Source organism: Leptopilina heterotoma, unplaced genomic scaffold, assembly GCF_015476425.1.
Source record: "Leptopilina heterotoma isolate Lh14 unplaced genomic scaffold, ASM1547642v1 Lhet_161, whole genome shotgun sequence".
Taxonomy (NCBI): domain Eukaryota; kingdom Metazoa; phylum Arthropoda; class Insecta; order Hymenoptera; family Figitidae; genus Leptopilina; species Leptopilina heterotoma.
In genome coordinates this window covers 749,040-773,225 of record NW_025110876.1, presented here as the reverse complement: position 1 = coordinate 773,225, position 24,186 = coordinate 749,040, and the positions used below count along the sequence as shown (strand labels likewise).

Here is a 24,186-nt window from a genome sequence, read left to right as displayed (position 1 = left end):
ACAAAAGAATTTTGAAAAACACCCTTTTTTAATCCTTCAAACAAGTATTACCTCTTAAAATTAGCAACAGAGTATTCGATCATTTATTAAAAAATATCAAAGAATCAACATTTTTTAAAACAATGTTGCTAATGCACAAAAATCTTTTTAAAATATTAATTAAAAAAAATAATTCTGTTACTAAATCATTTATTGTCTTATATAATTTTTCATTGATAAAAAACGAAAAATATGTATCAAGGTAATATATTTATAACATTGAGGCGTGAGTCTAATCGAGGATAAGCAGGTAAGCAGATTTTAAGCAATATGAATATGGATCATAGGTGGATCGACACATAGACGAGGATTGATGTGATGGGAGATAGGTTGTTGATAGATAGGTCAGTTTAGATGGCTGAATGGATGTACATACATTCCTAGGCCATTAAGCAGATAGATTAATGGGAAATTGGAGATTGGTAGTATTGTCCATGGGTGTAGCTTACAATTCCGTTAGAAGCGAATTCTAGTTTTAAGGAAATATATCCTATATATTTAAACTGAAATGGCCTTAATTGAATGACCGAAAATGGTCTCCAAAGTAAGAGCCAGTACAATTGAAATGTCGACACAATACACTTTGTTATTCGTTATTTATTGTCTCTTTTAACGAATTGCTGCACTATTACTTCCAAAAGTCACTTTCAAAAAATTGCTCATTTTTTTCAGAGACAATGTCTTGCCTTTGATTTTATAATATTTAATAGTTTAATTAATTTAAGAATTTAATAATTAATTGTTAATTATTGATTATTCGTTAATTTAAGAATTTAATAATTAATTATTAATTACTGATAATTCGTTAATTTTAAAATTTAATAATTAATTGTTAATTATTAATTATTCGTTAATTAAATAGTAGTTTGTATTTACCCAATGGGAAATTTACAACTGGCGGCAAGGCTGAGAGCCAGCACTGGCATGGCACTGGGATGATAACGCCGTCTGGCGCTGCCGAAGTACTGTCTGTCAGTGCTGCCAGACAGCGCTGGCGCAGCACTGGACCAGTGCTGGCTGAGAATATTGCCGCAATAAATGCCGTATTGCTATTAATTAGTCGTAAATTCATAATTATAAATAATTTAACAACAAAATGGTAAATAATATTAATAAATAGTTATTATTCATAAAATATTTCTCTTCTTAAAGAAATTGTATTAAAGATGGAGACTAACAATGGATATAGTAAATGAAGTAGAAAAAAATTGTTTATAACATTTAAAAATTAAATAATAAACAATTACAGTAAGTGTGCATTAGATTTTCATATTTTAGTACCTAACGATTGGAATCTAGAAATATCGCAAACCTATGAAAATAAACAAAATTGCTGACGAGGGGAATCGAACCGACGACCTACGGACTAACAGACTAACGCTCTAACCACTGTGCTAACGACACGTGTGTACAGTAAAGTATTAATATCTCAGTATCATTCAGACATACAACTATTGAGTCAAAGATGAGAAAAAAATTGGGACACGTTAGAAATAATAAATTGAAATAAAATAAATTAAACTAAATTTTTAATAATTAAATTAAATTACTTTACTTATTGCATTTAACATTTTACGTAATTCTTAAATTACGTGGTAATTTTTTAATAATTTTTTTTTCATAGTAAAAGAAGTATAATAGTATTTTAATAGGAACCAAATTATTATTGACATTAAAGTTTAAATTTTGTTTATAATTTTAATTTGTTTAAATAATTTATTATTTACAAAATTAGACAATTGTGTTAAATTGTTATTATGAAATTTAATAAGAATAAAAAATGAACAACTGAAAAGTAAAATATTAATTTTTTTTAATAAATTTATATTTATAAACATTGATAAACTTTTTTTATAATTTTTTTCAAGTTTATGTCAAAAAAGCAATGTTGGCAAAGAGCGTTGTGAACAATTTTTCTATACTCAGCCAGCACTTGCCGCCGTGGCTTGTCCAAGCTTTGGCGAAACAAAAATTCTGTACTGCGCCAGCACTAATTGTCGAGGCTCGGCTAGACTACGCCGAACAATCGTCTGAGTACTAAGCCAGTGGTGAACATCGGCACTACACTGGCATTTCCCATTGGGTATATACACTGAGAAAACTGGAGTATTGGACTAAACATCTGGAGGGACGATTTGTCCCTCCAGATATTTGAGAGTTAGCTATTCGATAACAATCTAAATGTTCAAATACACCATTGACAGATATTCGTGCCATTTCTCTTGGAGGGAAAATGAGTTTATAACAGAGGGACAAATTAACCATCTTGAGAAATCCCTTCCTTATCCGGCGCGAAATGAATAAATATGGCAACCTAACCCCTAAATTAAATACATAAAATGTCAGAAAAATAATTTCGCGCGCATCAGATCGTACACATTTTCTGCGCAACTTTTAACCCTCAGATATAATGGGAGAGAATATACAAGTAGATTTCCATTATCAATTAAAAATTTATTTTAGAAGGACTATTTAACTCTCTTCATAAGCAAAGGAAACATACACTTTTTGAACCTCCGAATTTGACACTCCAGTTTTCTCAGTGTAGAGAAAAAAATAATTAAAGTTAAAAAACTAAGAAACGAATAAAAAGAAACAAAAAAATTAAATTATGTTTTCAAATTTAATTTTCCCTTCTCTTTCTCTCTCGCTAAACGCAGTAAATGAACCTTATTTTTTCCTACAAAGGAGCCAAGAGAGACGATTAAACAAATACATAAAATTCAACGGCAAATTTTGTGTCGGCGAGGTTTCGAATAAAGTTGAGTTTTCCAGCTTGGTTTACTTAATTACATAAAATACAATTGACACGCTTTATAAATCTCATGATCTCGTTGAAGAGAGAAAAAGAGAGAGAAAGAGGGAGTTTGCCTTTAAAATATAACCAGCAAAAGTTTCCCTTTATCAAAGAGAGACACAAAGCTTAAAATGCGAAAAACTTTTTAACCTCTGAAAATGTTGATGAAAAACCAGCAAGCAACGAGAAAAAAAAATTCTGTTTATATCACAGTTCTTTAAAGTCCCCCAAAGATAATTAGCACGGTTCATAAAAGGACAATAAAAATGTATTTGTCGTTAAAAGGAACTGAATGAGAGCAAAACGATAAAAGGAAAAAAAATGTCAGAAAGGGAGAAAAAAAATTGTCTAATTAGAAATTGATTAGAATTAAAATGCGGATGTAAATTAAACTTGAGTAATTAATTTTTTTTTGTTTAACTAATACATGTATATTGAAGTTATTGAAAATTATGATTTACTCTATTGACAATATTGTTTGATTAATTGCTAATTATATTAGAAATTATTTTACTTACTATAATTTGATAAAATTACGAGTAAAATTATTATTTAACTGAAGAGTTATTAATTAAATATATAATTACAAATTACAAGTAACTACAAATTAAAAGTAATTGCAAATAATTTCAAAATAAAAGTAATTTCAATAAATAAAAGTATTCACAAATGCAGTTACAATGCAACTACGATTACAATATGCAAATAAATAATTTGGGAGTTAAATTAAATACGAATTTAATTAGAAATTATTTTAAGAAGATTTAATTAATTTTCGATAATTAGATATTATTATAACATGTAATAATTTATTGTATATTGTTTCGAATGAGTGTTAATTGTTAATAATTAAAATTATATACAAATGAAAATTACGTGAGAGAAATCTGTGGATTAAATGATTAATTTCTCGAAAAAATTTAATTATTACGCTACCTCAATTTTTGAAAGACTTTTAATCCATGTGTCAATTTCACAATCTGTATTTTTGTGCTAAACAAACTTTCAACTCAATGTACACAAGTGAGAGTCAAATAAGAACTAAACAGTCTGGCAAATAAATTTATCAACAAAATCACCTGTTCTTAGTCATCTATTCTCTCTCTCTCTCTCTCTCTCTCTCTCTCTCTCTTCTTTTTTTATTCTGTACACGAATCAAAATAACAGGAAAATTTTGGGAATAAATTAATTTTAATTTCACGTCTTCTTATTGGCATTACGCAAGACTCAATAATGTTTTACAGACAAAATCAATAAAAAAAAAATATGTATAAAAATTTTGTTAAATATATTACTCAATTGAATATTTTTGTTCTTCATATATTTTTCTTTTAGTGATAGTAAATAATTATTGTACGGATAAAATTGTAACGTTTGTAAATGTGTTTATATTGTAAACTATTTTAGTAGAACAAGTAAAGGATTTAAAGTGTAAATTGTTTTATCCCATGAACTAGATTTTTTTCTCTTTCGTTTTTTATTTGTTTATTTTTTTTGAAAAAATTAGTTAATCCGGTCGAGGATCGCTGTGAGATTTTCTTGGAAAATAGAAGAAGAAAAACGTTAAACTGAAGAGAAGTTATTATTAACACTTAATGATCTAATTATATTTAAGATAACTGTGGTGTAAAAATAAAACGGCAATTATCGTAGAGGGAAAATAAGGTCTTCATGTATAGAATCATCTAAAATTGACAAATAAAAGTCAAGGCTACTCAATTATTTTCACAATTATTCTCTAAAATTCTCTTTTTGCATTAATTAAATTTTGTAACTTATTTATTATTTATTTTATTTTTTTATTTTATCTTACTTTATTTTACAGCTTAGTTTTCTTTTCTTACTTTTTTATTTTACTTCATTTTACATTATTTCAATTTTACTTTTATTCTACCGAATTCATTAATAAATGTATATTTTATTAATGATATTTTTGCAATAATTTTTATTTTTATTATTTTTTAAAAAATAACTAATATTTTTGTTATATTTTTTGAATTTTCCAAATGTAATTTCATTTTTTCATTTCGAAAAAATAACATATTTTTCATTTTTCTGAAACATTTATGAAGGGAAAAATAAATTACTATTATTATTATATCGAAAAATTCTGAAAAATGACATTAATAAATTTCAGGAATTTATTATCAAAAATTGAAGATGAAAATTTAAAGAATCCATGCAATTTTTATCATTGACAATGCGCGAGAATTACTGAATTTACTACTGCGTTCATACATTCGGGAATAAACGTTATTTGAAAAATGTTCAAAAATGGTTATAGTTTAAAAAGGAATGATAAATATCGAAACGAAAGATCAGTGTCACGTACGAGTTATAATTTCAAGCAATGCACATGTGCATGTATCTAAATTTCCCAAGGCATTGGAACGTTTTATGAATACTAATGCCTAAAGCGACAAAACTATAATGTAAAATAACTGAAATAAAAAGAAAATATTGGTAATCGTCAATTATTAATGAATTGTAATTTATCATTTATTTATTTGTTTATTATTCTCTTATATATTCATAAATAAATACAGTTAGTTATTATTTATATTTTGTATTATAATATATTTACTTATTTATTTATTCATAAATAAATAAATTATTAAACACATATAAATACATAACATTATAATATTTATTATATGAAAATGTTATTTTGGTAAAATGTACTTAGTTCTACATATAGTACGGTCACTGTATTGTATCTAGTTTTCGAGAATTCACGTAATATACAAATTTAGCTTTTACCCCTTATCAGACACGTGGAACTAGTAACTTTGAATGAGATTATCACTTAAAATTTTATGACACAATAAAAACTAAGAATATCTAAATGCGTAAAATATACTTTTAGGATTGTAAATGTTCTATATTCGCACAAAATGGTAAAACGAAACTTTTCGGTGATTTCGTTATATTTGCTTGAAAACCTAGCGAGATAGAAAATTATTTAACGACGAATTTTTATTTGTCTTTTAATTCCTACTGTTTGTTTAGTAAATATTCTGTTTCCAAACGAAAATAGAAACCAGTCGTTTCTATTTTGAAAAAAGATTACAAATATTATTCTAAAAGCGGCTTATTAATATTAAAGATGATTTTAAAAGATAAAATAGTGTCTCCTGGCAACGCGGTAATGTTCACGCATTACATTCCGTAAGGTCTATGGTTCGTTTCTCCACGCAGGAGAATATTTTATTTCTTCGTTTTTGACAATTTCTTAGATAAATAGTTTACATAGGTAGGTACTTTAAATAAAATAATTTAAATTAAATAATTAATAATTTATAATAATTAATTACTACTGCAATTAATAACTAATTTACCTCAAAATTATTATCAATTTACTAAAAAAATCGGATTATGTACCTCAAATCGACCAGATTTTGTGAAAAAAGGTTATTTCAATCATAATAAAAAATGACATTTGTTTTTACAGGGAATAAACATTTTTTATGATACGATTAAAATAAATTTGTTTTTTTCGACTTGAGAAATAATCATAATAATTTAATGAACTTCGAGAAATAATAAATGCGATAATTATCTGCATGTTAAATTCATTATGCTGTTCCTAAATGTCTATATATCTATGAAATATGCGTTTCTTGACTGTTTACTTGGCTCCGTATAATTTGAAAACCTGTTTTTCCATTGCATACATTAAAAGAACTTACGGCCAATGTCCGTTTAATATGTTCATAAAAATAAATTAACAAAAATCTGGAAAAAAATAACAGTTTATTTTCTTTTCTTGTTTTTTTTGCTTATTTATTTATTTAAACCATCGCGGGAGTAAAAGAATCTTCTCCTTGATTATTTATTCACTAAAAAAATAGAAAATTTAAAATACGGTTAAAAAGAATTTTTTTAATATAAGCAAATAGCAAAAATCAAATTTTATCAATTATTATTTATATTTATATCAAAGAGAAAACTTTACCGAAAATGTATGGAAATAAGCAAAATAAAATACAATTTTTAGTTCGCAAATTTAGACAAAATTAAAAACAAAAACTTATTAGGAAATAAGATAAAATTAAAAAAAAACAAAAAATTGTATTTTATTTTGCATATTTTCATAAATTTTTTGTTGATTTTTCTCTTCGATATAAACAAATAATTAGGATGGTAAAATTTAAATCAGAATAATAATAAAATAAATAATTATTTATTTATTTACAGAAATAAACGGGACAATAATAAAAATAATAATTTACAATAGATTATGGAAGCATAAATAATAATTTATACAATTATTCGATGCTTTAATGAATGTATTATTATGTACAAATATACATATTTAGTTTTGCCTACTTTTGGATATCACTGAAATTGAATTCTATTAAATCCACTTTCAAAGTCGTTCATGGAAAATATGTTTTGTACATTAAAATCCATAGATTACTCTAACTATACTTTATGCAGTAGGTCACTGTGCGTAACGCGCGTTGTGACGTTCTATAAATAGATATATACGACATCAATTAAGTTGTTTCCATAAAAAAATAAAAAAGAAAAAAAAATTGCAATCACTTGACGATACTTTTTCTCTATCTCTCATCCTCATCATCATCATCATCATCATCATCATCATCATATCATCATTATAATTTTCATGGGCGCAGTTGTGAATTATTGCCACTAACATGGAGAAAGTGGTAAATAATTTATTTTGTTTCGCAAAATTTATCATTTATACTTTGTCGTCATTATAAACGACAAAAGTGAAAAAGTAAGTTCTAAAAATTTTTTTTTAAAAGTAATTTCTATTTTTAAATTTTAATAACATATCTTTACTATTATTTATTTGTTACTAAATTATAATAATTTTAATCAATAATGTGGTAAAGTGTTTTTACCACAATAAATAAATAATAATAATAACACCGATTTAATAAATTAATCAAACACAGCTTTTAAATAAATAAAGAATTTATTCCACGAAGCTCGAATCAGGATACATGAATCGCCAAATTAAATTATATTTTGAGATGCCGAATTCTCAAACAGATAAAGTGCATCTTCACACTTTGGACCCAAAACGGCAACTGCCCAAGTCATCCCTTGGAAAACCGCGCTTTCCTTGGGAGTCGCCAAATTCCTCTCCCTCGCTGTCATTGTCTAGCATAGACCATATGGTTATCATATGGTCGTCGGACCGCCTAAATCTCTGAGTCTCTCATTGTTTCCGTGAAGTAAGACCCAAAGTTGTTGTCAAGCGATTTTTAGACATTTCACAAAAATTTCCACTCCGACAATAATTTTTTTAACTATTGATAATTTATGATAAAGTAAAATAAAATTTATAATAACTAAAAATTAATAATAATTATTACCAATTAATAACAATTAAATTATTATTTTATGCCACTTATTTTACGTTTTTTCTTTTTTTTATTGTTTTTTTTCTTATTAGGGTAGAGTGGGGTAAAAAAGCCACATTTTTACTTTTGATGCTGTAAAATCTGTACTTAAAATTTTTTTCTCAAATTTCCAATTGTTATTGAAAGTTTAGTTATTAAGCTTGAAAATTCTTGACGGAAATATTTTTTATCTCATGAAAAGACTAAGTTATAAGAGTTTTACGAAAGCGCTGCAAGTGGCTTTTTTGCACCACCTGGTGGGGTGAAAAAGCCACCCTACGATTTTAGCAAAACATGTTATCAATTTAGGTATTTTTATATTTTTCCTTTATTTATATGACAAATAGTCTTATTTAAAAAATATTTTAATAATTATGAAAGAGTTTTTAGCAAGCAAAATTGAAAATTATATTAAGTTTACCTGTTTTCGATTTGCACTGCCAATTTTTCGTACCTTTTTTTAGAAGTTCTCTTTAAGTTTCACCACAGATAACATATTTCGTTGCAACCGTTTATTCATTGTTTATTTTTTCAATGCACTAGATGCGACTGTTAAATTTGTCCGTCGAAAATTAACAAGACTGTTTAGTTATCAGAACTGAACCGATAGTCGCCTTCACTATTCTCTTCTCTCCGTGCACGAGAAATTTTGTAAAATAAGAAGGTTAGTTTAAATAGAAAACAAGTGAATTTCACAAAATATTCAATGGATTTTTTGCCCTGGCTTTTTTACACCCAAGACCAGTTATTAGAAAAGCAAAAACAAATTGTTAATTCAGTTCAATTTCCAAAAATTAACATTGTATACGTTTTCGGTATACTTTTCTCCTTATGTACAAACATTTACTTTTATTATTCGTTCACTTAATCAGATTGTAATATGTTTGAAAAGTTCACCAAAATGTTTTCAAAAAAGTAACAAAAAATTAAAATTACAATAAAAACAATATTAATCTAGGTACAACATTCAAACTAGATTCAAAAGTTGCGTATTACCTAATAGTATTTATATTCTAAACAGCTGATAAATCGGCTTAATAGTTTTTAAATAAAACTCAAATGGCTTTTTTACACCATGGCTTTTTCACCCCACTCTACCCTATTATTATATTATTATTTATTTATTTACAGTTTACTGTTTACATTATTTTATTTCTTACAAATTTATTTTGTAAATTAATTATTATTCCTCTTTATTACTGCATGGTAATTTATGCTAATTTTATTTGTTATTGTAAAGAAACATTTTTATTTTTACGATTCACAATTACCTTTTTTTATTGTGAAACTAAACACTCCATAGAGGAAATCTGTGGATTTTGAAACATTGAGAATTCTTGTCCAAATGTCTTTGTTATTATTTTATTTTTCTAATATGATTCATTTTTTTTACTTTTAAATTACTCGGACGTTAGAAATTTTAATTATTATTATTTCATTTATTAAAATTTATTATTATTATAATATTCAAATACCTAATATTATTATTTTTTACCTTCAGTTTTACTGAGAAAATAATAAATATTTAAATTGCAATGTAAATAAAAAGTTATCGAATTAAAATTTTTAACTAAAATTATTATAAATCTAAAAATAAATTGTCTACAAATTCAATTCAACTATTTATATTAAAAAAAGAATTTTATAATTTCTATCATTTAATTTTTGTATGTATCTGACGTACCCTGAAAAAGGTACCTTAAAAGCAAATAATCATTTTTAGGCTGTGTTTGTCTTATTTCTACCCTAATTGAAAGTTTCTGTTTAATTCTATTAATCTAAAATTAGTTTTTATTAATTATTTTAGATGGAAAGAAGATTTAAACATCAGTGTTTTTTATTGAGAGTTTACATACTTTGACTATTTTTATTCAAAAAATTACGAACATAATCTGACACTTTTTGCTTCTTAGGTACCTTTTTTCGGAGCGCGTCACAATTTTATAATATATATATTATATTAAATATTTTAATAATATTTACTTATTTATTTACTTTTAGTATTTATAACCGGAAAATAGCAAATTCAAAATTAGAATTCAATTCGATGTATTTTTAGACAAATTGTAGTAGAAATAAAAATTAACACGTTATCAGGAGAAAATAAATCTTTTCGCAAATGCAGTAACAACTTTTTTTTAAGAGAGAGAAAAAAAGAAAACTATTTTTTTTAACCGACCTCTGATCTCTACTATCGGAAAAGTAACCGGTGAATAGATTTTGATACGTAATCGGAAGCAGAGCCGAAGGTTAAGTAAAGCATTCACCTTTTCATTTGAACCATATATATATATATGTATGTATCTAACAAAACATTTTTCATATAAAAATTATAAATTACATATTCAATGCTATTTTAATTTTACAATTTTTTTTCATTTTTTCAATTTGAAAATAAAAAGAGAATTTTTTTCCTATACACTTAAAACACGTAATCAATTTCAATCGGAAATTTCGTTTTATATTTATTTTTAAATTTATTGTTACTATTATTGTTATTATTATTATTACACTTAAAAAAATTATTTGATTCAAATAGCTAATTACTTGTCTATTATTAAATAAATATTTACTCAAATCAAATAAATTTTTTTCAGTGTATTATTATTATTATCAACATTATTATTATTATTTTTATTATTGTTGTTAATATTTTTATACTATTATTAATATTTCTATTACTATTATTTTTATTATTATAAAATACATTAGGTGAAAATATATTATTCTCGTTGGAGAAGTTGCCAGTTGGAATTGAATCCAAAAACGATAGAATCAATTTTTTTTTACTCACCGGAACTTGGCGATTTTGTGGTATGGGCGTACATAATTCAACACTATTTTTGGAAAAATAAAACAATAACCGACTGCTAGATATGAAATTGTGATAACAAGAAAAAACTATAAATATATCTTTTGCCAATGACGTAAAACTGATATTCTTTTCTCTTTTATTTCGTTGGGGTTTTTTTAGGAAAAAAAAATGTTAATTAACACGAAGACCACTTTGATTTTATTTCCGTCGTCTAAGTACCCTCAACACTTAATAATCATTGACGTTTTTTTTTTCTTTTTACTTTAAATGAGTAAACTTGAGATAATAAATACTTGCGTCATTCGATATCTTGCAAAACATGAGGTGAGATTTTGAAGATATAAATTCTAAAAATAATACATGTTTGTTGCACATATATTCTAATATTACAAATCTGCATTCATTTTAGTTTTTTCATTTTTGTCAATTGATGATTTTTTACGTTCTCATTTTTTGTTCCGATTCAAAAAAAGTAGGGCAAAAATTATTTTTCAAAATTGTTTTCATTTAATAAAAAAAAAATCATTTTATACTCTAAAGAAAAAAAAAGAAAATTGTTAAAATATATAAATGTTATTGTACTAAAAAAGTAAAATTAAAAAATAAATCTACTCCATAAAGAAGCAGACTGAAAAAATTGTGTGAATTTAACATTTTTTTGGTAATATTGTTTTTGTAACAAAGAGTTGATGAATTGCAATAAAAAAAAATAGTTGAGTATTTTCTATATAAAGTTTAAAAGTGCTATTTCATCATTCGCCTGTAGCTTATCAGTCTTTGTATAGGATAATTGATAAATTAAGAAAAATGTTCAATATTATAATGTCGATTTAATTTGAAATAAATCCATTTATCAAAATACCAATCGATAATATAATTGTATTTTATAAATAATAAATATTCGTATAAAAAGAATCAATTCAAGATTCAAAATTTTTTTTAATGAATGGGATCGTCAAATTTATGATGATTAATGGAATTAATGGAAAGGAGAAATATATTATTGATGATAAGAGTTGCAATCAAATGACTATTATAGATAATATAACATATGTTTTATAAAAAAAAGAGAAAAAGAACTAATTTTCTATGAATTACCAATGTATAATTCGTTTATAATTTGTAAATTGAAATTATTGAAATAAAATTGTTCACATTTTTACACATATATTAATATTTATATTTCTAATAAATGTAAATAAATAAATAAATAATAATAGTAATTAAGAGTTAATTTATTTTACAGTTCAAATACATATCTAAAAAATAAAGGTTTAAACTTTATTCAAATAAATTAATAAATAATAATGATATAAAAAAAAATAATTAAATTCGTATAATGTTGAAATTAATTAATAAATTATAATACTATAAATAATAACTACATTTTAGATGGCTTATTAATAAATAGAAAAAAAATAAATAAATATGTTAATAAATAAATAAAAAGTTAAATAGTTAAGAAAGTGAATAAATAAATAAATAAATTTGGCTTAAAATAAAAGGATAGTTATACACTCCATATATTATAAATAAATAAATATATTTTTTTCTGTGAAAAGTAAATAAACTTTTTTTGTGAAAGTAATTAAATGTTACATTAATTATCATCTTGCAAGAAGTTATTATACATGATTACTATATATATTTAAACACAACAAAGCCACAAATGTTATATAATATTCCTTTATTTCTCTTTCTTCTACTCAATGTAAAGTTACTTGTCCCGCGGCTGCTTTTAATTCATTTCCACGCTTTTCATATTGCACACAACATGAAAAAAGTTTCAATTTATACTTTCAGAAATTTAATTAAAACAGTCTAAACACAGTGGCTATTAAACAAATCCATTTTTCCATTGAAGTACCTCTGTTAACAAATTTTTTTGCCATCAACAATACAGTAAATTATTCAAATACCAAATAATATACCTACGCAATAAAGCAAATTATCATTGTTTGTCATTGTTGAAATTATAATTTAAACGGAATTTTTTTTTATTATTTGTGAAGCGTTCCCATGAAAGATACTCAAGAAGTAAACGAATTAAAGTTTATGTTTATAATATATCATCATTTTATTATTATTCTTCCCAATGGGAAATGCCAGTGTAGTGCCGATGTTCACCACTGGCTTAGTACTCAGACGATTGTTCGGCGTATTCTAGCCGAGCCATTGACAATTACTGCTGGCGCAGTACAGAATTTTTGTTTCGCCAAAGCTTGGACAAGCCACGGCGGCAAGTGCTGGCTGAGTATAGAAAAATTGTTCATGACGCTCTTTGCCAACATTGCTTTTTTGACATAGACTTGAAAAAAATTATAAAAAAAGTTTATGAATGTTTATAAATATAAATTTATTGAAAAAAATTAATATTTAACTTTTCAGTTGTTCATTTTTTATTGTTATTAAATTTAATAATAACAATTTAAAACAATTGTCTAATTTTGTAAATAATAAATTATTTAAACAAATTAAACTTATAAACAAAATTTAAACTTTAATCTCAATAATAATTTGGTTCCTATTACACGCATAGAAAGGGTTTGCTGTGGCAGCGAACATTTTGCTGCCACAGCAAACCTTGTTCGTTGAAATAGGGACAGCGAACAAGTTTGCTGTCACAGCTAACATGTTCGCTGCCACTGCAAACTTCTTAGCTGTGGTAGCTAATTTTCAAAGATTTTACAGCAAACATCTGTTTACTGCTGCAGCTAATTTCTTTTTTTCCGTGTAAAATACTATTATACTTCTTACTATAAATAAAAAATTATTAAAAAATTACCACGTAATTCAAGATTTACGTAAAATGTTAAATGCAATAAGAAAAAGTAATTTAATTTAATTATTAAAAATATAGTTTAATTTATTTTATTTCAATTTATTATTTCTAACGTATCCCTATTTTTTCTCATCTTTGACTCAATAATTGTATGTCTGAATGATACTGAGATATTAATACTTTACTATACACATGTGTCGTTAGCATAGTGGTTAGAGCGTTAGTCTGTTAGTCCGTGGGTCGTAGGTTCGATTCCCCTCGTCAGCAATTTTGTTTATTTTCATAGGTTTGCGATATTTCTAGATTCCAATCGTTAGGTACTAAAATATGAAAATCTAATGCACACTTACTGTAATTGTTTATTATTTAATTTTTAAATGTTATAAACAATTTTTTTCTACTTCCTTTACTATATCCATTGTTAGTCTCCATCTTTAAAACAATTTCTTTAAGAAGAGAAATATTTTATGAATAATAACTATTTATTAATATTATTTACCATTTTGTTGTTAAATTATTTATAATTATTAATTTACGACTAATTAATAACAATACGGCATTTATTGCGGCAATATTCTCAGCCAGCACTAGTCCAGTGCTGCGCCAGCGCTGTCTGGCAGCACTGACAGGCAGTACTTCGCCAGCGTTAGACAGCGTTATCATCCCAGAGCTATGCCAGTGCTGTCTGTCAGCGTAGCTGCCAGTGCTGGCGCAGTACTCCGCCAATTGTAAATTTCCCATTGGGTTATTATAAAACGCACCTTAACGCTTAACCTATTCTTGATGGTGGATTCCACGTCAGTTCAACACACTTATTTTCATGACTTGTTGGGATTTGGCTGTACTTTTGTAAATTTATTACTTTTATAGTCATAAACAACTCCACCAAATATTTTTTCAAAATTTTGAAAATTACCAAAAATATGGCATTTTTAAAATTTTTGTCTTTTTTTTTAAAGTGCTATAACCAGAGAGAAACTAAGAGTAGGCACGTAATGGAAATGAGTTGTTTTCGTAAAACAGTGCCTCTAGCGGCCAAAAAGTGGTACTTAGGGGTGTAATTTGAATTCACTTGCTTTCGCGGGTTGTTTCCTCCCTATGTCCGTGAGACGCACACATACATTTGGAAATCCGAACTTGGACGAATATCGTCGAGAATACTCGGTCCAACAAGGTCCAGCTCTTTTACACAAACTGCACAGAGAGAAAAATCAAGCGTTTTTAGCACGGAGTAATAATAAGGAGACTGTACTACCAGTGAGATACCGTGCCAAATGTCTGCCTTGGTTCACTGAGTAGTAAAGACTTCTCAAAAATAAAGCGCATGCGCAATTTGCAACTATCTTCGTCACTCTTGAAAGAACGATGAGAGAGATCATTATTTTGACGTGCGAGTTAGAAAGTGTGGTTATGTTTTATTGTTGACAACAGCAACTATACGGGAAAATCAAGATTTAAATAAGAAAAAACATTAATTAACAAACTGCAAAGAGAAGAGTAAGTACAATATATTATAATATTAATAAATTGTAATATAGGTGTGAGTAGATATTAATAAAAAGATTATTTTTGTCGAACCGGAGTAATTCTTTTCTTTGTATGATAAAGTGAATGAATACAATATAATATAATGCTATAATCGCTATAATGCTAATATAATTAATATCTACTTACACATTTCCTATATTACAATTTATTAATATCATTTAATAGTATAATATATATTGTCAACAGTAAAACATAACCACACTTTCCAACTCACACGTCAAAATAATGATCTCTCTCATCGTTCTTTCAAGAGTGACGAAGATAGTTGCAAACTGCACATGCGCGTTATTTTTGAAAAGTCATTACTACTCAGTGAACCAAGGCAGAATTCTGGCACCAGTCTGACTAGGGGATACGCTAGAGAGCAGTCTCCTTATTATTACTCCGTGGTTTTTAGTATGGACAGTTAACCTTATTTCGTAAAAGAATGCACATGCGCAATAGGCGTGAAATTTCTGCTGTATTTGTATCAATTTCTACGTTATCAGCATAAAAGTTCTATCTTCAACGCATGGGACGTCAGTATACTACGATTGCAAGAGATCCATGCTTTTTTAGTATATGTTTCATGCAACTGACGTATAAGGACACGCCTCTTAAGCAGGGTGTTCATACAAAATTACCATAGGAAGTCTCCATACTACAAACGCTTGATTTTTCTCTCCGTGGTACATACATTTTTCGCATGTGCTGACAGCGTATTTTAGGTTAGAGTGTCGCATTTAGTTTATAGCTGTCAATACAAAAATTGACAAAATCCCAATGGGAAATGCCAGTGTAGTGCTGATGTTCACCACTGGCTTAGTACTCAGACGATTGTTCGGCGTAGTCTAGCCGAGCCTCGACACTTAGTGCTGGCGCAGTACAGAATTTTTGTTTCGCCAAAGCTTGGACAAGCCACGGCGGCAAGTGCTGGCTGAGTATAGAAAAATTGTTCACAACGCTCTTTGCCAACATTGCTTTTTTGACATAAACTTGAAAAAAATTATAAAAAAAGTTTATGATTGTTTATAAATATAAATTTATTGAAAAAAATTAATATTTTACTTTTCAGTTGTTCATTTTTTATTCTTATTAAATTTAATAATAACAATTTAACACAATTGTCTAATTTTGTAAATAATAAATTATTTAAACAAATTAAAATTATAAACAAAATTTAAACTTTAATCTCAATAATAATTTGGTTCCTATTAAAATACTATTATACTTCTTGCTATGAATAAAAAATTATTAAAAAATTACCACGTAATTTAAGAATTACGTAAAATGTTAAATGCAGTAAGTAAAGTAATTTAATTTAATTATTAAAAATTTATTTTAATTTATTATTTCTAACGTATCTCTATTTTTTTCTCATCTTTGACTCAATAATTGTATGTCTGAATGATACTGAGATATTAATAATTTACTGTACACATGTGTCGTTAGCATAGTGGTTAGAGCGTTAGTCTGTTAGTCCGTAGGTCGTAGGTTCGATTCCCCTCGTCAGCAATTTTGTTTATTTTCATAGGTTTGCGATATTTCTAGATTCCAATCGTTAGGTACTAAAATATGAAAATCTAATGCACACTTACTGTAATTGTTTATTATTTAATTTTTAAATGTTATAAACAATTTTTTTCTACTTCATTTACTATATCCATATTGTTAGTCTCCATCTTTAATACAATTTCTTTAAGAAGAGAAATATTTTATGAATAATAACTATTTATTAATATTATTTACCATTTTGTTGTTAAATTATTTATAAATTAATTATGAATTTACGACTAATTAATAACAATACGGCATTTATTGCGGCAATATTCTCAGCCAGCACTGGTCCAGTGCTGCGCCAGCGCTGCCTGGCAGCACTGACAGACAGTACGTCGGCAGCGCCAGACGGCGTTATCATCCCAGTGCCATGACAGTGCTGGCTCTCAGCCTTGCCGCCAGTGCTGGCGCAGTACTACGCCAGTTGTAAATTTCCCATTGGGATAGTAGGCATGGTAAAGATCCCGTGCAGAAAATGCCCCACTTTGCCCTATTTAAAACAGGGTTCTGGTCGGGGCCTGGACAGTTTCCCCTATTAAATTTTTTTTTTTAATAAAGTTTTTAGAATTCCTTTTTGTTGTAGAAGCTATTATCAATAAAATGCAAATTTTTAGTTATTTAATAATTTTTTTATTTTAGGGGTTTGACTAGAATTCCTAGCCAGAACCCCAGGTAGGATGTTGAATAGATTTTAGATAGGGTACTGATCAGGGCCTCGACAGTTTTCCTTTTTTAAATAAAGTGTAAAAAATTAAATCTCTAAAATTACTTTTAATAAAAAATATTGAACAATTGAAGAATACAATTAAAGAGAGTAATTATACTATCGTTTTAATAATTTTTTTATTTTATGGATTTGACCAGAATTTCTTGCCAAAACCTCAAGTGAGGTGTTCACTAGATATGAAATGTGGCTCTGATCAGGGCCTCGACAGTTTTCCTCGTTTTAAAAGCATGTAAATAAATTTAATTTTTTAAAATTAACTTTTTTAATACAGTTATTTAAGTTAAAAAAGCGTGTTCTTTTAAAACACTTTATAAAATAATTATGGTAATATATTTAAAAAACGAAAATACATATAATTTTTTTTCCTTTAAGTACAATATTATAATAAAGTTTATTTATTAATAATAACAACTAAATTATAAATAACGAATAATAATAGTTATTAAATAATTAATTATTATACATTTATTTAAAAATAAAAATTATGAATTTAAAAAATAATAATTAATAAACAATTATTAACAAATTATACTTAATGAATTTTAATAATTATTAATTTATAGATTGAATTTATCATTTGGTTTGTATATATATATATATATATATATATATATATATATATATTATATTATTTTAATAATAATAATTATTTTATATTATATTAGCTTGAAAAGAGAAAATGATTCAGAGAGATTGTTAAATTTAACACCTTCTATATTTAATAACTATTTTTTAAACATAATTAATAAATTTGAATAAAATATTTATTAAATAAATATTAATTATTTCTTATACATTTGAAAACAAAAATTATAACATTTATTAATATTATAAAATTAAGGAGGCAGAAAGGAGCGACAACCTCCAAAAGAAAAATGAATTAATCATAAAACCAAAAATTATATTTTTCAAAAATTTTTAAGTTTTTCTATTCTTGAAATTATATTATTTTTATCATTTTCACTTTTAAATTAGTCAAAAAGACAATAATACCTCATTATGTTATGTATAAATATGTTGTGTTCATTGTGTTTCTAATATAATAATATTTTTAATTACAGTAATTTTATTGTAATTTCTTTTGAATAAAATTAACCTCACAAAATAGGGCAATTTTAAGAAAAACTGACGAGGCCCTGACCAGTTTTTCCCTAAGTAGGGCATTGGTCGGGAACAGCGTCACACACTAGTCGGGCACTGGTCAGTTTCTCTACCCAGAGCCACACCAGAGATCAGGAAAACTGTCCAGTACCCTATCAGGCCCACATTTTAATTTCTGCACGGGATACTCGCCATTTATGGGTGATTAAATTTAAAATGTCATTTTCATGTCCTGCCCAAAAATCTGGAATAGTAGTTTATATATAAAAGTTTTTGAAATCAATTAATTTTCTTAATCACTCCTTCTACTTAAATTAATAATTCTTAGTCGCTAGAGATTCTCTAAAAAAATTTGGCAGAAGAATTAGAAGCAAAATGTCAGTGGTGTCCCTTGTCCGCACTTAAGAAATCAGAACTTTACCTAATAATAAAAATTGTTGATTCTCACATTTTTAGTACCAGAAAAATTATTTTGTACAGCTAAGAGTCTATATTTTTATATAGTAATTGTGCTAGCAGAATCGCCTGTCCGTAAGTTTCATATTTTTAAGTAATTATCGAAAATTTTGAATATCATGCCTGATATTTAAACAACCTAGTGCAGATAATTGCCTTATTAAGCGTTAATAGTATTGGTGATATGTATAGCTTCTTAAAGAAAAAACATTACAACATTCTATCAAATCTATAACTTGTACGGTTGGTGGCAGAAAGCAAGTAACACTTTGTCGAGCACACCATGTCAGTGGTGTCCCCATCAAAAAATTGTTCATAATATTAATATTTTTTTAATATTAGGGTAGAGTGGGGTGAAAAAGCCATGGTGTAAAAAAGCCATTTGAGTTTTATTTAAAAACTATTAAGCCGATTTATCAGCTGTTTAGAATATAAATACTATTAGGTAATACGCAACTTTTGAATCTAGTTTGAATGTTGTACCTAGATTAATATTGTTTTTATTGTAATTTTAATTTTTTGTTACTTTTTTGAAAACATTTTGGTGAACTTTTCAAACATATTACAATCTGATTAAGTGAACGAATAATAAAAGTAAATGTTTGTACATAAGGAGAAAAGTATACCGAAAACGTATACAATGTTAATTTTTGGAAATTGAACTGAATTAACAATTTGTTTTTGCTTTTCTAATAACTGGTCTTGGGTGTAAAAAAGCCAGGGCAAAAAATCCATTGAATATTTTGTGAAATTCACTTGTTTTCTATTTAAACTAACCTTCTTATTTTACAAAATTTCTCGTGCACGGAGAGAAGAGAATAGTGAAGGCGACTATCGGTTCAGTTCTGATAACTAAACAGTCTTGTTAATTTTCGACGGACAAATTTAACAGTCGCATCTAGTGCATTGAAAAAATAAACAATGAATAAACGGTTGCAACGAAATATGTTATCTGTGGTGAAACTTAAAGAGAACTTCTAAAAAAAGGTACGAAAAATTGGCAGTGCAAATCGAAAACAGGTAAACTTAATATAATTTTCAATTTTGCTTGCTAAAAACTCTTTCATAATTATTAAAATATTTTTTAAATAAGACTATTTGTCATATAAATAAAGGAAAAATATAAAAATACCTAAATTGATAACATGTTTTGCTAAAATCGTAGGGTGGCTTTTTCACCCCACCAGGTGGTGCAAAAAAGCCACTTGCAGCGCTTTCGTAAAACTCTTATAACTTAGTCTTTTCATGAGATAAAAAATATTTCCGTCAAGAATTTTCAAGCTTAATAACTAAACTTTCAATAACAATTGGAAATTTGAGAAAAAAATTTTAAGTACAGATTTTACAGCATCAAAAGTAAAAATGTGGCTTTTTTACCCCACTCTACCCTATTGTATCTCATTTTCAGATATTACACGTACTTTAAAAACCGCAACGACTTTAACTTAAAAATAAAGTCTTTCTTTTTCGAAAATGAGAAATTGAAGCAAAATGTCAGTGGTGTCCCCTCAAAATTCTGTTTCTTGCAGCTTATTATTTTATTTTTAATAAATTTGTGTTAAATTTACTTCTTATATGCAGTTAATGAAGATTTGATACTGGATTGTAATTTATAAGCTGATTTTATTCTCACTATTCAAAAAAAATTATCAGTGAAATCTTTCAAAAATGTCAGTCGTGTCCCTCAATGTTCATATGTCTTTTTGGTCTTCAAAAGTATATTAATTTATGGCAGAACTCATTACAAATATTTTTAAAGTCATGTTGAAACATTTATTATTGTAATTTGAAATATTTTAACTTTTTAAAGTTGTAAGAATTTATTTGAGAAAAGAATAAACGAAAACAGAAAATTTCTTATCATTTCTGCCTATCGTTTTTCACCTGGTGAAAATTAAAATTTGCTTCCACCTGCTCAACCACTATTATTTTGGTCCATCATATATTCTAGTCAACCAAAATAGAGTATCGTTAAGATCAAAATCCAACATCGAAAAATCAAAGTTAGTAGGATCAAAAATGACATTTTAAATTTAATCACCCTTATATATTTTTCCACAGCGGAGTACAAAACGACACGAAAACTGGTTTTTCCCGGCTTTGTCCTAATTTTTCCCGGTTTTGTTTTCTCATCAAATTTACATTTATTTGATTTCGAACCTAAATAAATCTACAAATGGCTTCCAAAATTTTTATTAGAGTTTTTATGAATATTCAAATTCTTTTGACGAGTTTCTTTAAATTTTTTTTAAATAATGTTTTTTTTAATAATTTTAATTAAAAATGTGGAAAATACATCATTGAATTAAACAAAGGATTTTTTCAATTTTTCAAAATAATATTGTCTTTTCATAATTATCATTGAAAATTTGTTTAATTCAATTTTAATCAAATGTATTGATGGTAATTGAATTTCTGCAAAGAATTTTACTATCTATAAAAGTAATGGAATACTGCCAAAGAATGTTATAATTTATGAAAATAATTAAATGTTTGCCTAGAATTTTATTAAAATTTTTGAAAGTAATTCAATTGTAGAGAACAATTTAATTATTTATAAAGATAATTTAAACTTAAAGGAGAAATTAAAAAAATTTGTAAACATAATTGAATTCCTGCGAAGAATTTTATTACTTTTGAAAATAATTGAATTGTTTTTTTAGAATTTTATGAAAATTTATAAAAACAATTAAATTCTTGTAAAGAATTTTTTTAAAAATAATATTCAAAAGAATTTAGTAAATCTAAAGAATTTTGCTGTTTATGGAAATAATTGAATTCTTGAGAAGAATATTTTTACAGTTTCTAAAAATAATTGAATTCTTTCGACGAATTTCAATAAAAATTTCAAGAATAATTACATTTTTCGAGGAATTTTATTAAAATTGTATTACAAATAATTAAAATTCTGCAATGAGTTTTACTGTTTATTAAAAAAATTAAATATATTGCGAAGAAATTTTTAAAAATAAAATTATAATTACGGAGACTAACTTTGATTATTTCCGAAAAAATGAAATAAAATTCTTTAAATAATTTTAATAATTATTTTTAAAGAAAATTTTTGTAAATAAATTTTTTGATTTTGTAAAGAAATTTTAATTATTTTAAAAATTTTCAATTATTTGTTTATAAAAATTCAATTATCTTGAAACAATAGAATTGAAAAATTTCAGAATTCTAATTTTTCAGAATTGTCATAAAAACTTTGCGAAAATTCAATTATTAATAAGTTAATATCTATAAAAATTGAAATAAAAAGCGATTTTTTTAAAGCAAATAAAAATAATAAAACTTTTTTTAATTTGATGAAATAAAATAATAAAATTCCTGGCTTATTTCCGGTGTTTCCCTTGTCAAATTAAATTCCCGGTTAGTAGACACCCTGTTTTTCTACATTAAGAAAATTAATTATTTTTGACTAAGAAAATATTTTTGTTTTTTATTTTAGTACAGTAAATGGTTAAATGGTTAAATAATTAATTTTAGAATGAATTAATGAAATTTCATTACATGAAATTAAGGAAGAAATTGACATTCAGTCAAAACAAAAGTTAGTCCAATGACATAATTTCCTATTTTAAGAGTAAAAGACAAATTAATTTTAAACTTGCTTTAGTGGAAGGGTAAAGAATTCAATTTTCAACATTGTAAACAATTAATGTTGCACTTGAATAAAAATTATAATTTTTTGTTATTAAGAAATTATTGATAAATTTTAGGTTATGTTATCTAAATCGTTTCTATTGACAGAAAATTGTAAATTTTATTTAAATTCAACTTTAAATTACATATTTCAAATGTTGAAATTTAAATTCTTTACTCTTCCACTATATAACAAATTAGAAATTAAATTTGTCTTTTTCTGTTAAAGTACGCAATTATGATATTGGACTAACTAATAGAATATTGCAATATTATATTATTTACTAGTTAATACATATTAATAATATTCAGCAAATAAGAAAATTAGCTAATTTACATTTACTATAATCATATAAAAATTTTTGACTCAATCTTTCAAATGATAAAATAGTTTAGAAGCAACTGTCTTTTTTCATAATTTTATAATAATCTAATTTTACAGAGTTATAATTTTTAATTGTATAAATCATAAATTCTAAATAATCATAAATTATTATAAATGTCATATGACAATGAACCATAATCAATTCTTTTTAGATCAAAATCCCATTCGGATTCTTTAAGTTTAGAAAAAGTGTTTATTCAAGTATAAAAACATTATTTGTAATTAACATTTGTTAAAGTAAACATTCTGGCATATGACATTTATAAACATTAAAAAATATATTTCATTATATTTAGACTTGACAGACATTTTTTTAATTTAAGATTTATACAATTTCATAAAAATCCTCAAAAATGTAAATATGTGATTACTTTAAAGTTTAAAAAATAATTTAAAATTATATTCATAAACATAGAAATAAACAATAAAATATAAAACAAGAAAATATAAACAAGTGAAATTATTTATATAAATTTTGAATAAATAAATATTTGATTTATATTAATATTTAAGTAATAATTTAATTGCTATTAAAAGAAATTCACTGTAAATATTTGTTTCGACTGGTAATATCCCTTCCAAGCTTCGCGCTCGTTTTATGGATCTCGTGAGAAAAGTATAGAAGAACCTCGAAAGCGAAAAATGTACAGTTTGTAAAAGAGCTGGGCCTCGTTGGTCCGAGTATTCTCGACGATATTCGTCCAAGTTCGGATTTCCAAATGTATGTGTGCGTCTCACGGACATAGGGAGGAAACATAACCCGCGAAAGCAAGTGAATTCAAATTACACCCCTAAGTACCACTTTTTGGCCGCTAGAGGCACTCTCAGTTTCTCTCTGCTATAACTTTGGTTCTAATTAACCGATTTTGGATTTTAAAAAAAGGATTTCTTTGGTTTTAAGTATATTTTAAGTTAAATTTAATATAAAAAAAATTCAAAAAAATTTTTTTTTTGAAATTTTGAAAAATTAAAAATCC

At 25.8% G+C, this 24,186-nt stretch overlaps 1 protein-coding gene across 4 annotated transcripts in view; it reads right to left on the bottom strand.

The window, feature by feature from the left end:
* Positions 1 to 24,186, bottom strand: part of LOC122498918 (sodium-coupled monocarboxylate transporter 1) — a 178,055-nt gene that overhangs the window by 94,341 nt on the left and 59,528 nt on the right. Inside the window, exon 1 of one of the 4 annotated variants that reach the window (XM_043606916.1) lies at positions 11,009 to 11,127. The exons of 1 other annotated variant lie outside the window; for it this stretch is intronic. In XM_043606916.1, the coding sequence (XP_043462851.1) occupies positions 11,009 to 11,042 (34 nt within the window). In that variant the 5' untranslated portion in view covers positions 11,043 to 11,127. Of the gene's footprint in view, positions 1 to 3,772; positions 3,911 to 11,008; positions 11,128 to 24,186 lie in introns of those variants that run through there. 2 more of the 4 variants (XM_043606917.1, XM_043606915.1) reach the window with 2 other exon arrangements.